The sequence below is a fragment of the Seriola lalandi genome, unplaced genomic scaffold, assembly GCF_002814215.2.
Source record: "Seriola lalandi dorsalis isolate HSWRI2012SDOR001 ecotype SW California unplaced genomic scaffold, Sedor1 jcf7180002054425, whole genome shotgun sequence".
Lineage (NCBI taxonomy): Eukaryota > Metazoa > Chordata > Actinopteri > Carangiformes > Carangidae > Seriola > Seriola lalandi.
The window spans coordinates 1,686,243-1,700,581 of record NW_019524978.1 but is presented as its reverse complement, the minus strand read 5'-3'; the positions used below and the strand labels follow the sequence as shown (position 1 = coordinate 1,700,581).

Genomic DNA, 14,339 nt, shown 5'->3' with positions numbered 1-14,339 from the left:
CACTGATCATGAGTGGAGAGCACATGAACTAGACCTGTACTTAAATACAATTTTGAATTATTTATACTTTATTATGGGGCATTTACTTTAAATGCTTCTTTATCATTTTGCGCCACTACTTTCAGAGGGAAATATTGTTCTTTTTCTCCAATAGATATTTATGAAAGCTGTATTGAAATGCAGATTTTCATGTGATCAGCTCATAAAACATATACTGTTATATACTGTCATATCATGAGATTTACTCCACCTCAAGCAAATACATTAGGGAATGAACGGTAATGGGCATTCAGCCAGATAATGAGTACTTCACTTGTCATTTGTGGTATATTCTGTTATAATACTTATTTACTTTTTAATAGTTTAATGTTTTACAGCAGGGTTATGTGCCCGACTGTTTATTGGCAGGGAATTGTTTTGTTGTGTTGCTGTTGATATTGTTAAACAATTTCAGTATAAAATACTCATTAGTCTGTCTGCTATTCATCTTCCCATTTAACTCTCTGTAAGTTATGTTAAACTATTTCACTGGTTTTCAGTTACTGTACTTATATGGGAGCATTTTTACTGTGTTTGTTGCTACTTTTCCTTCAATAAAAATCTGAATACTTCCGCCACTGGCACTCAGGTCTCCTGGCATCAAGGTTTTCAATTCAGTGGGATGGATACTATTAAACTAAACATGCTGCTTATCAATAATAATAATATTATATATAATGATAGATATGATGTGTTAATTAGTGAGCTTCAGAGGTTCTGAATGGAGTCTGGCTAGCTGTTTCCCCCAGTTTCCAGTCTTTCTGCAAAGCTAAGCTCACCAGTTGCTGGCCATGGCCTTAGCATAGCTAAAGAAGGGAAAGAACTAATGTCAACTGGCAGTTACATTTTTCATTGCAGCGGGACAAATAAATTAAGTTGGTTTATCTGGTTGTAAATCAATGGTCTTGGGCCGAGCAGCCGAGTCGTTAGGGCACATATCGTGTGGGTGCAGATGCCCTGAGCAGCGAGTCCCTGGAATGACCCGTGTCCTCTCAAATAAAGGCACAAAAATGCCCAAAAATAATTTCAGTGGTCTAGCAGTTATGTTTAAGCCGGTGAGAATATCAGAAGCAACATCCAGTACACCTGGTTCACAGACAAACACATGCACAGCCTTTAATAATCTCCATGGAATGTCATAGCACATATAACCATTCCCATTAACAGGATCAATATTCTCTTAGAATTACTTTGGCAGGCCGGCTGTCTCCAACACCTCGAGTGAACGTATTCTACAGATAGTGATTATAAAATCTCTCAGTCACCTGTGAATTGTGTTATTTTACCTTTTGACCCCCCGGGGCTTTGAGGAGTGATGATGTGTCACAGTCTCTCACCAGAGCCAAACTCTTCATTCAGCCCTCCTCTGATATGGCCTAATAGACACGGAGGGGATCGATACAGAGGTGATAATGAATTAATACTACATGATAAGTTATGTGCACACTGACATGAAATCTTTGGAGGAATCGTGGGTCTAACCAAAGGGAATTAACCTGCTGGAGATCAGGAGACTTAGGAGCACTTATAACCACAATAATCCGCTGACATCGTAAAAACACTTATCCATCTGTCTGATAACGTCCAAAAGGTAACCTAGAGTCTGAGGCATGCTTCCTTCAAGGCTATTTCCATGCAGACTGCTGAGCTGCCGTTGCTAAACCAGCCTCCTGGGAAGGTTGTATAGACAGTAATATAAACAGCTGCATCGCCTACTGAGCTCAAATCTGAGTAATTTTCATCGTCTGCCTTTTTCACTTGAGCCCATGCAGCTTCCCCAGGAATAACAATTCCACTAATCTGGACTAGTGTTGAGCGACTGCCTGAAACCTCAGACAGTTTGTTTATCTTTTTGGCTCCAGGACCTAAAGCGCCAGGGGGAGGGAGAATGCTAATCACGTTCATGTTAAATCATCAACATGTATGTCTCAGTTTGTCATTCCACAGTGGATATCCTGCAGATGGAGATGACTGCAGACAGTAGAGGACTTTTTTTCACACTGAGAGGCAGCTTCAGACACTTGTCTCCCTCAGAGCCTCGATCTAATGTTACAGGTATTTACCTTCGAGGAGGAGAATTGCTACAACACCGCCCATGGGTGTTGTGGTACCACCTGAGACCTAAGCCCCTTGTTTCTACACTGCGATGCTGTAATCTAACCGAGCAGTGTGAACCTTTATTTCCTCTCCCTGTCAATGAGGCGTGAGAAGTCAAGTGGATGCAGGTAGACAACAGAGAAAGAGAGAGAGAGAGAGAGTGTGAGGTGAAGAGACAGAAACACTGAGGCAACGTGTTTTGAGGAAGAGCCAAAGATTCAGATTTCCTGGTACTGAACATAGTGTTCACGTGGAAGTCAGCCAGTTTAAATAGTGTGCTACTGTAGTAAATAGCAGGCACAAATGAGCTGAAAAAGTGCAACAGAAGGAAACAGTGCAAATAGGCTGCAGTCATGCTGTGAGCATTCTGGAGCCGCCACATGAGACGACACACCATAACAATAATGCAATAAAAAATATTAAAGTAACTGTGTCCTTCTTTATGACATCGCTATCTCCTTCCATCACTGTAATAGTCCTATCATGGTTTACCATTGTGCTTGTAGGACTCAACAAGAAGTTTAGAACGGTCTTATTGTGCTTTATGGGATTACTTTTTTTTTTATCTCCTATATAACTAACTTGTAGTACTTGGCAGCTGAGCTATCTCTTTAGGGCACTTTTATCTGTCACTACAGATACATTTAATATTTGTGTTTGTACTTACAGCGTGTGCATACAGCATGTGTGTTGCAATAATGAATGTTATTTGACTTATTATTTGCTCTTATCAACATAAACTGTCAGTAAAAACTACATCCCAGTGGTTTCAGTTATTCCTCCATCATTCATTGTTGGAAATTTTGTCACAAAGCAGCGCAACACTCAGGAGTCCATCGTCATTCTGTCTGATTATTAAAGTCAAATTCACCCAGGGTAGAGTCAAATGTTTTAATGGTCTTCCAACGTTATGCAACATTTCAAGGATATCAAATGATTCAGGTGCAAATAATGGGATGGATTGTGTTACTTCACTGCTAGTTTTCCTTATAGGAGAAAACAATGCAACATAAATGGCAGTTGATGAGAAGTTTCCCTTTATTTTAACCCACACCCAGCATTGATGAGCAGTATGTAAATCAACAATGGTTTACAACACACTAGATAATTGATGGAAGCAGATAGAAAAGACATTTTAAGTGCTTCATACACACACACACACACACACATATATATATATAAAACACACATTTATTGCACCGTGTGTGTGTGTGTGTGTGTGTGTGTACATATACATATATATATAGGTGTGTTATGAAACATTTATTAAGTGCTTAGAAACTGCTTGTAGATACAATTAGATAGATTAAATAGGAGTATGTTATATATATCTATAGATATGTATACCTTAATTTTGCGCCTGAATCAAAATCCCTTAAAACATCTTGGAAATGAGAAAAAAAAGTTTGTGACTCCAGTGTGTCACCGTGTGACTTCACTGTGAGCTGTGCATGAGGCTGTGAGGAGCAGACAGGCAGAGGCTGAGCAGTGAGGCAGGAGCAGAGCGCGGAGCTGCTGTAACACATCCTCTCTCTGCAAACTTCCTCTGACAACCGAGGCTCCATTCACTTTATTTTGCTTTTATGGAAAATGTATTGGAGTTACATTTGATGATTTTGCAATATCAGAAATTGGATTTCATGCAGCAGAAAGGACATTTTGGATTATATCTGGATTAATTGAAGTTTTTGGAGCATTTATAGACGGACTCTGGAGTTTGGACGCCAGGGCCCTTCAGTTTATTGTCATGATTTTTTAGTGATTTTTTTTTTTGAATGCCAGGTGTAATTTTCATTAAAGCGCACAGAGCCACAGCCTCTCTCTGCTATGGAAAACATCACCATAGATAATATGACTGTGGGGAATGACACGTCGGTGCAGGACAATGAGACCCTGGGTGTTTGGACTGACTACACTGTTGAGTATAAAGTGGTCAGTGTGTTTTTGGTGTCCCTCATATGCGGGGTGGGGATCGTGGGGAATGTGATGGTCATCCTAGTGGTCCTGACCACCAAACATATGCGGACTCCCACTAACTGTTACCTGGTGAGCCTGGCTGCGGCTGACCTGATGGTCCTGACGGCCGCCGGGCTGCCCAACATCACCGACGCCCTGCACGGTCAGTGGGTGTACGGTTACGCGGGCTGCCTGGGCATCACCTATTTCCAGTACCTGGGGATAAACGCGTCCTCGTGCTCCATCACCGCCTTCACCGTGGAGCGCTACATCGCCATCTGCCACCCCATCAAAGCGCAATTTCTGTGCACTTTATCCAGGGCAAAGAAAATCATCATGCTGGTGTGGGCGCTCACTTCTGTCTACTGCGTCATGTGGCTCTTTCTGTCAGACACTAAAAAGTTGGTGTACGACAACGTGGTGCTGCTCAGCTGCGCATACAAAGTGTCCAGGAGTCACTACCTGCCCATTTACTTCACAGATTTCGCGGTGTTTTACGTGCTGCCTCTCATGCTGGCCACAGTCCTGTACGGACTGATCGCCAGGATACTTTTCCTGAACCCGCTGCCGTCAGATCCCAAGGACAGCACCAAGAAGTGGAAGAAGGAGACGAGTCAGGGTGGGAGGATGATCAGCGCCAGCTCCTCCAGCAGCGCCACGGCTGCCTCCCGCAGACAGGTGGGCCACTGTTTGTTCACGAACATTATCAGTGTGTTATCAGTGTGTGTGAGAAGGGGGTCTATGGATCCAGCTGCACCACAGGTCAGGTGTAAATCCATAATTTCCTCCCATCAGAAACAAGGGAGTGATGTCATCCAGCTCCCCTGCTTCTCTGAGACAATGTCTTCATTTATTTATTAATTAGGTTTTTATTTTAAACAGTGGAATAATGCAATGGTCTTAAATCCTGTTCAAACTGACCTTACAAACTAGGGCCATTTAAAAAAAAATATTGATTTTGCAAAATCAAACCCTGTGTATGGTTGACCTCCACCTCCTCATTGTTTGCTGTCTCACAAACCACAATCTAAGAGCTGTAAAAACATTTGTTTCCCATTTAAATACTCTGTTAATTTTCTTCAGGCCCTCAGTTTGCACACTCTTGACAAAATACAGAAATAAACATAAAGCAATGCAAGACAATGACATATTTATGTTGTGTGGATAAGAACAAATGCATAATTATTTTTTTTAACTGTCATTCACCAAGAAATGTACAAATCCTACATACAATAGTGTATAGGGTCATTTAAGCCTCTGAGATGTTGAGCTTCCTGTTAGACGTCTTATGAAAAGATAATAGAAAGCAAATAGAGCCCTTATTTTGGAGGGGTTGTGTTGTGTATAAAGCACAACTCCAGAGTGTATTAAAAAAAAAAAAAAAACTCAATTCCATTTCATTTAACCAAGCTGAGGTCTATGAGAGCCCAAACACAAGTAATGTGTAGTGGACTTCTGAAACATGTCATCAGTCCAACATCAGGATTATAAACTGTTCTCCTAAAATGAATAAAAGTGATGAAGTATGGTGGTGGTGGTGTGGTGATTAAACTATTTATGTGCTTCCTGAGCTGTTCTGTTTGGGCTCTCCAAAGGTCAGCTGTTGGCATGTGTAGCTCTAATTAATGAAAATATGCACTTTCTTTATGCATTTAAAAAAATAATAAGAAAATGTCCAAACAGCTGAGCACAGAACATCAAAGTGCTGCCAGCTCAGTTACTTTCATATATCAAGTCTAATGAACCTCAAAATCACTTTCCACTTTTTCAAAACTCTGACGCATAAATTTAGAGTTCAGATCCCTGTAAATAAGAGTCAAACTAACCAAAGTGATAAAGACAACAGGACCTTTTTGAAATCAAACTTTTTTCTTTTTTTTTTAACCTTGTTTGCATTTATGTGCAAGCTGCAGAAAGACAGAAAAAGTCCATTTGAAATAAAAACACTCATATCACACATATTGTAAATTCAAACTGTCGTATATAAGACTGTGTTTCATCCTTCTCTGACAGCATCTTCCTTTTGTAAACAAAAAAAATGTCTTATTTTGTTAAAAGACACACATGCAGTACATGCAGAGGTAGACGTTTGTTTATCAGATCACGGGGAGAAGCCTTCTCTTGGAATGACAGGGGGTGTGGTACCCTGAGGGAGCTCCATGCTCTATTGGATGGTCTAATCAGTTAACCCCAACTCAAATAGGCTTTTGGCTTTTTTCTCCATCAGTATGGCTTGAGTTTTTATCTTTGACTAACTCACACCCTCAACAACACAATAACATGTTTTTCTGGTGGTCTGCATTAATCGCTCATTTTAGACAAAAGGAACAATCCATACCATCCAACACGTACCTTACTGAATTAAACCAAAAGGTCAAGAAATAATGAGGATTGAGTATTTCGCTCACCAATGACACTGGCAGTGCCCCTATCCAATCCTATTAACTCACCTCACTGCAGCCAAGACGACGCTACATAAATATAGATAAGATATAATTACGTAGTAAGTTTCACAGCAGGATTATCACCTGCTAATTATACAAACAAATCCAGGCTTTGTTAGGTTGTGCATACAGTTGTGACCAGTCTTCCTCACTTGAAGTTAATCAACAGCAATCCGAATAAACAATGAATGGCTTATGAGATCGACAGTGGGGTGGTTTTAAAGTTGCATCACAAAGTTTTCCCAAAGACCAGCTCCTCACAAAACATCGGCAGTTGTCTGTTTAAGTTGCAGAAGTTGCAAAGTGATAATGAAGATCACTTTTGAAACACATTTAAATCACACTCTTAATCCCAATTTCACACATAAATATCTGTTGTATTATTCATATTTTGTAGATTTATTCTGTTCCTTAGTGAAATTCTGTATTGGGTATGAGTAGTCAGGTATGGGCCAGTTACATGAAACAACAAATCAAAATTATAGAGCAAAATGAAAACCTTTACCCTGATCAGCCTTGACTGTTTATTAGAGTATAGACTGGACTGACCAGCATTAGACATTTGCCTCTTTCTTCACATTCAGATCCTTTGGAGGGAAAAAGGACCAGAAAGGCTGAGCCTGCTGCGTTGTAGTGTCCCTTGTGTCTCCACAATAAATCTCTTTTTAACCTCTTATGTTTGTTTTCCCCAAAATAGACTGAAAAATAAGCCAGCACTCCAGCAGTCATTTTTGTGGTCATTTTATTCACAACATGCAGTGTGACAAAGCTGCTGATGTGTTAGAGGCTTCATCAGAGGATGAGTGAGTTCTCTTTTTAAAAGAGTTCTCTTCATCAGGAAAACAGTTACACCTGTAAAGACAAGAAGATAAGCAGGATGCGTTCAAGAGTTCTAAGCTCAGATAATAAATGTGATGAAACAACCTCTAAATCCAGAGTTTTATATGAATATTAGACTGTGGTACTGTCGTGTAAATGATTTCTGTACCAGGTTTGTCCAGCAAGAACATTTCTCTTGATACTGTGTCATGCAAATAACCAGTTCAACAAACTAATGAGGGTGACTCATGGTCTGCTTTTACATAAAGTTTTGCCAAAGGCTATTGTGTGTTTTAGTTCTAATTGCAGTTTTATGTTCAAACTTTTGTCACTTCAATTTTTGTTTACTTTCTCTGAGATAGATTTTGAAGCAAGAGCAAGACAATATATTCATGAAAGACATTGTTAGAATCAAAATTAATGATTGGTCTGTGATAGTATCTCTAGCCACTGAGGAGACGCTAAAAGTCTTTGAGATGACTGAAATTGCAGATTTTTATTTTCAGGCTCATTGAAAGATTGTACTAGTTCCCACACTTAAATGACAATATGGGTTGTTTTAAGGTGTGGTTACATCTTTCAAAAAGATGGTGGCTCAGTCTTTGAAGAAATAGTCTACAAACATGGACAGATACCAGAGAACAGACAGCATTTTTGACATTAGAAGTTTGTAGTAAGTAGAACCTTCTTTAAATATTTTTTCAGAAACATGTCTAAAGGTTAATTTATGGTGTATTTGCAGTTTTGCGTTACTACATTTCTTTTTAGGTCTGGTGGGCTTATAATGTCTAATGTGAGAACTTGTGATCTCGAATGCATCTCTCTGTGTGGATACAGGTGGAACTGTTTTCCTGCTGATTGCTGATTGTGTGACGTGTCCTTTAAAAGCAGAATTTACTGAGCCTCAGATGAAGCCTTCACATGGAAATGCTTCAGCAGGTGCTTGTAAATAGAATGAACGGAAAAATAAAAACTCTGAAATCAAGTCCCCCCCCCAACTATTAGACTGCAGCATTTTTCCTGAATAACTTTAGAGCAATCAGACATACTGAACTTTTTCTTTAAAGAAGAGCACCTAAATGAATATTCAGTGCAGGAGGGGTTTCCTCTTCAGTCACAGCATCAATATTTGAGCAGCAGTGTGGCTGCACCATGTTAATCTGATTAAACATACTCGAGTTGACTCAAGTGAGTCAAGTGCTCAGGTGGGAATGCAGCTGTGTTCACAGACAAGACACAGTAATTTGGTTAAACAAGACTAGGTCAAAACCTGGTATATTTGCATTCTGTTTATTTCTCTCCTACTCTCTGTGCTCACAGTATTTTCATACAGCTGAGTTCCCAATAAAGCTGTTCTCACTTAGATGTTTTTCTGTTTCTGTTCTCAGACAATAGAACAAGAATAAAGTAGTGACTGAAATACAACGACTTTAGACTACATGTAAACTACTAGTCAGTTCAAAGCCATTGTTTCCAAGCTGCTGCTCTGCTGGTAAAATCCTGATTCTATAACTGCAAAGTCGTCTGACAAAATCACTGTACACGTGGTAAAGACGGTGAGAAAGTTAGAAGACTATTCACATCAGCTGCCATGCAGTCAGCATAGGGAGGTGTACCTGTGGAGGGAAAGCCTGCCCTTGTGCTCACAGGGCGATACTGGGAACTCGCTTCTACAGAAAGTAGCTAAGGTTTGTCCAAAAAGTCCCTAGATTTGTCACTAGGTGCTTATTTGATAAAAAGTCACTAAAGGGGTCTGAAAAGTGGAATAAACAGGGACAAAGGTGCTAAGTTGGCAACACCGCTTGTTCCCTCGAAATCAATTTGAAAGAGCAATGACCAGTGGGGAAACTCCCAACAGTCAGCCAACCAACCAATGGGCTAGTGTGTACCTTAACACGTTGTATTCAGCTGACCAATGGTGTAACTTCATCAGTCAGTCAGTCAGCGCAAAGATGAATGTCCTTATCCCATCTCCTCACAGGAGTGCCCCAAGCATCAATACTGGGACCCCCTCTCTTTGCAATATACACCACAACCTGGGCCCATTATCCTTCTCATATCACTGCTGTGCTATTATGGCGCAGGGCCTGCCAAAAAAACAAATGATTTAATGAGTCAAGGCAAGTGAAAATATAATTTATTGGTGGACATGATGATTCCTTGTGCACCTATCACTGATCTTACTTATAATTCTTAAGATTTCAGTTCTTACTGATTTAGTGACACACATTGGTACTGTAGGTAACAAGTTCTGTTTAGTACTACAGGTCCCAGAATTCTTGTTGATCAGCTGTCAGCAATACAATAAGAGTAACTGGTGTATCAGTCAAAATTGCAACGAAAGAAACTCAGAAATCAGTCTCCAATTGGCCCTTTTCCATCATGTCATGAGCAACTGTGATCTGATTTCAGGCTGCATATGGTGCCCGTATTGTAGTTTCCACACAACAGAATAGAGCACATTGAAAGTGGTTTCATTGCTGTAAAATTAGATGTGTGGAGCCTGTTGACTGCAACTCTTCATCTAACAGCTGCTACTCCCTTCAGTATTTTAAACACTGTGAAGAAATGAGAGTGAATGACTGTCTTGTTTTGTATGGATTCATTTTTGATAAGTGATCGTACTCGTAATGTCACAGTAACATATGTGGCAAGTACCCTCTGTTATCTGTGATTGCGTCACAATAAAACCTTCCCCTTGTTACACCAGTTGAATGCTTTTATTGTAAAGCAGGAGCAGGAAGTGTTGTGTTTGGTTAACAGTGAGATTGATGTCAATAAGATAACAATTACAAACAGCAGTGCTGGATTACGTATATGCATCACTTTCTGTGATTATAACTTTAAGGATGGGATTTTTTCATTTTTATGGAAGACATTTTGACATATGTCACAGTAGTAAAACCACAGGCAAATAAGAGTAATGAAGGCTTAATTCCATTTAGTGTAACACAAACCGTGGTGGACGAGAGAAGCTGAAAATGTAGCCTTTCTGCATGTGTAAATCTTGTTGAACAGGTGGTGCGATGAAGGACGCTCGTAGCTTTTTTACTCGCAAAGGTTGTGATGACACTCACAGAGTTACGACCGTAGTTGTTGTCAGCTCTGGTAAAAAGTTCACTCCTCTGTGCTGTCAGCTGTGTGCGAGAGGCTGCAGCATGACACCAAAGCACGGTAGAGTTTTTTTTCCGGTTCATGAGGCTCAGGGCTGCTCCTTGAAAACCCTGTGTGACCGCATGGCTTGTGAAAATAAAAAAAAATTTTCTCCTTCCTCGTGTTTCAGTCAGTCTTTTGCGATGTGTGTATTGCACGTCATGTTCATATCATGATGATGATGAAAATACGATTCATCGGTCAGCACTAGTGCTTGCTGGCTTACTGTCATGACTTACTGGCAGTATGCAATATCTGCTGTGAGAGTCTTAAGACCATATGTGCCTTGTGCTGTGGCTCATGTATATTCATTGTGCATGAGAAACCTCAAATTCAGGGAATCAACCAGTTTTCTGTGATTTGATTTTATTAGGTGACCAAGATGCTTGCTGTGGTGGTGATCCTCTTCGCCTTACTGTGGATGCCCTACAGGACCTTAGTGGTGGTCAACTCCTTCTTGGAGAAGGCCTACCTGGACACCTGGTTCCTGCTCTTCTGCCGTCTCTGCATCTATCTAAACAGTGCCATTAACCCGGTCATCTACAATGCCATGTCCCAGAAATTCCGTGCTGCCTTTAAGAAGCTGTGTCACTGTGGCCCTCAGCGCATGGAGAAACCAGCTTCTTACAGCGTGGCGCTCACCTATAGTGTCATCAAAGAGACGTCCAATGGGGAAAGTCCCGACCACTTCACTACAGAAATGGACGAGCTAAACACACCAACAGATCAATACCTACCTTCCAGCATCCTGCCCAACACAAAGAGGATGCCGTATGAGGAGCCTTCCCTGCCTGGAAGTGATGTCAAAGCCTGACTAAAAACAAACGCACTCCGCTATCAGAGAGTCTGAGAGCTGCAGTATTGATTCAGTCACCCATTGGACAAGTTTTATTTAAGTACACTGACACCTCCAGTTTAATTTCTCTAAGGTTTTTTCTCTCAGAAATGTTTCTTTTGTCTGACAAGCACATTTCTGCCATATAGGTGAAAGCAGTTATCATGAGCTCTCTACGATATGCACAGCACTGAAGAGGGAGGAAAAGAATCCTGCTCAATGTAAAGAGCCGGATGTGATGCATCGAACCCTTATGATAAAATGCAGAGACACCTTTCTATAAACATTAACTTGTTACAGGAAAAGCAGTTTGTCATCAAGTTCATCCTACAGTTTTATGACTGGTTTGGTTAAAACAGACCACCTCCCCATCATTTCTTCCTCTCAAGTCTAAACAGAACCAGACCCTGTCAAATCAGAAGTGGATAATTTAGGGCTGGGTGACGTCAATATTTAGCATAAATGAAATTACTACTTCACCACATCCTGCTGAGTTTAAGATTAAAATTCCCCATTAGAGTGCAGAACAAGAAATATCACAGCCTAAGCACATATGGTGCTAAATACACAAAGGCATATTCAGTTAATTCAACCAACTTTGTTACCTAATTTGGGAAGGACGCTATCTGTTTCTAAAAGACTAGTTTTGGGCAGTAAGACATTTTAACATGTTACATTAGTTACTAATCCCATTAGGGCTCTGTTACTTTGACAGTTTGCAGGTGGATTTTGGAGTTTGATAGAAGGCTGACATGAGTTTGGTCACTGTGCGTTAGGTGGACTGATCCGGTACGTGCTAGCTCGGTTGGGGGCTGGAGATCTGGGGACACGTTTAGAAAAAAGAAACTCTCAAGTCATCTAATTTACATTATTTTTTATTTTTTTTGTAAATGGCAACATATTAGCTGTTTTGCTAATGGCACCCACTGGGTAAAGCTACGCTCAGAAATAAGCAGGTTTTGTTTACAGTTGTGCAGGAGTGATTGAACCATGCAGCTTCACTGTGAGGACGGGTCTTCATGCAGTCATTGTTAACCTAGATGATGATAGTGAGTAAATACCTACAGACTGTAGGCTGGCTGTTTGTTAAACCACACTGTCTTATTTCCTTTATTTATTTTTACCGTCTTTTTTCCGTGTTCTTCTCCTACACATGTTCCATATATAAGATGTAACGTGTGTGTATGTGTGTGTGTGTGTGTGTAATTACTTTTTCTGTTGAGTAATCAGTAAAGTAACTTGGTCACCTTTTACCTGAGTGATTTGTATTGAGTAAATGACTAAATGTTTTTCAAGTAACTGACCCCACACTGGCTATGACCAGTTGGAAAGAGCTTTGTTTCTGTGTTGGGATGCTGTCTCTGACTAACTAATCAAGAAATTTTTTTTGCGGTGATCTGTTTATATTGCTTACATTGCCCATCCCTAGAATATCATAATACCAACTCAGCTTTACCCAGGTTCTTTCAGATTACTTGTAGCAAACGTATTCCCTCTTTGTTCATATACCTCCCAGCCAGAAGCCATGTAATCCAAATGAATCCAAATGAATCCAAATGCGCAACATCGTGACATTTTAATCTCGCTACCACAGAGAAAGCACAGACACGGCGTAACATGACCTTTTTTAAAAAGGTCCGAGCAAAGAAAGGGGCAGATATTACAGACACTCACTTTACAACCTCCTGTGTTATTTAAAAAAAAAAAAAAAAATCATCTGAACACTAATGATTTCTGCAGGGACTTAAGTCTTAACAGTGACAGACACACCAAAGCCTTATGTTGCTTTGGTCACTGTGAAGATGGGCCACTGTGGACTCTCTGTGAGGAGCCTGTGAAGGTCAGTGGCCAGTGTATAATAATGAGGGTGACATGTGTAACCCTGATGTGCAGACAGAGGGGCTGTTCGTCGAGGGGTCAAATAACTGTCGTGGCAGTAATTCACTGATATTGGCTGGGATTGCAGAGTGCAGCACTTTTCTGTGATTTATCTGCTCAGCAAAACCCACAGAGCAATGACGGAATGTGTAAATAGATCACGACAAAGTGCCATACACAAGCTGGTGCAATTCAGTATGTATATAGCTCACCCTGCTATTAAAAGAATTTCCTGCTGTTTCTTTGAGCTACGTATATGTGTAAATTGAAGAGCACTCAGAGGGAATGAATACTGAGCAAACTCAATGAAAGGAACCTGTTCCATACTGAACAGCAGGCTTTTTTTTGTCTATATTGTAAACTTGGCTGAAATTGATTGTGCAGTGTAATGTGAAATTAATTCAATATTGTGTTTTCAAATGTGTGCCAGCAAGTGCATTTTTAAAATAATGGCTTATTTGATCCCCTGTTCCATCAGTGTGTTTTCTATCATTTCACACCATTCAGTGGAAGCTAAGTGGAACAGCTGAGAAAACATAGGTGTTAGTTAATATAGTTTTGTAGCATAAAGTACCTCTAATTTGTGCACTTTTATTCATTTCTACCTTTGGTCTCAGTTGAAACGTATTTCATTTTTTGGGAAACTACCATGCAGTAGTGATGGAGATGTTCTCTGTTCTGCACGGCATGCTGTCTCCAGCATGAGCACAAGCTTTTGTGATGTGAACACAGAGATGACAAAACCTGATACCTGATGTATTTCCAGCTGAGGTGGCGCTTTATGCACATTTCTGTCTCCATGTAGCGTTATTCTGCTCTTGTTGTTTGATGGATTGTTTTGTATTTTGTATTGTTCTTTGTCTATAATAAACACAATAATTGTAGCACCTTGTGCCTGGTTCATTATTGCTACATCTTAATGTTTCATACTGTGAGTGCTTTTGTTCCCAACCCTCAACACTTCAGCCACTACTGATCTACTAACCAGCAGCCATTGAAGAAACCATCTCATCCGAGAGGCTGCCATGAATAAGCCACAGACAGCTTCTGTTTGAGCAACGGCCGCACTGAGGGCATCAATCAGAGGGGTTGATGGCTTTGTTTTGAAGTTACTCAGC

The 14,339-nt window shown here is 40.4% G+C and overlaps 1 protein-coding gene across 1 annotated transcript; it reads left to right on the top strand.

The window, feature by feature from the left end:
* The first annotated feature begins 3,649 nt into the window (after window positions 1–3,649).
* Window positions 3,650–14,105, top strand: trhra (thyrotropin-releasing hormone receptor a). Its single transcript, XM_023410446.2, has 2 exons — window positions 3,650–4,770; window positions 10,882–14,105. The coding sequence occupies exons 1-2, from the start codon at window positions 3,964–3,966 to the stop codon at window positions 11,320–11,322; spliced, it is 1,248 nt and encodes a 415-aa protein (XP_023266214.1). The 5' UTR covers window positions 3,650–3,963; the 3' UTR covers window positions 11,323–14,105.
* The last annotated feature ends 234 nt before the right edge of the window (window positions 14,106–14,339 follow it).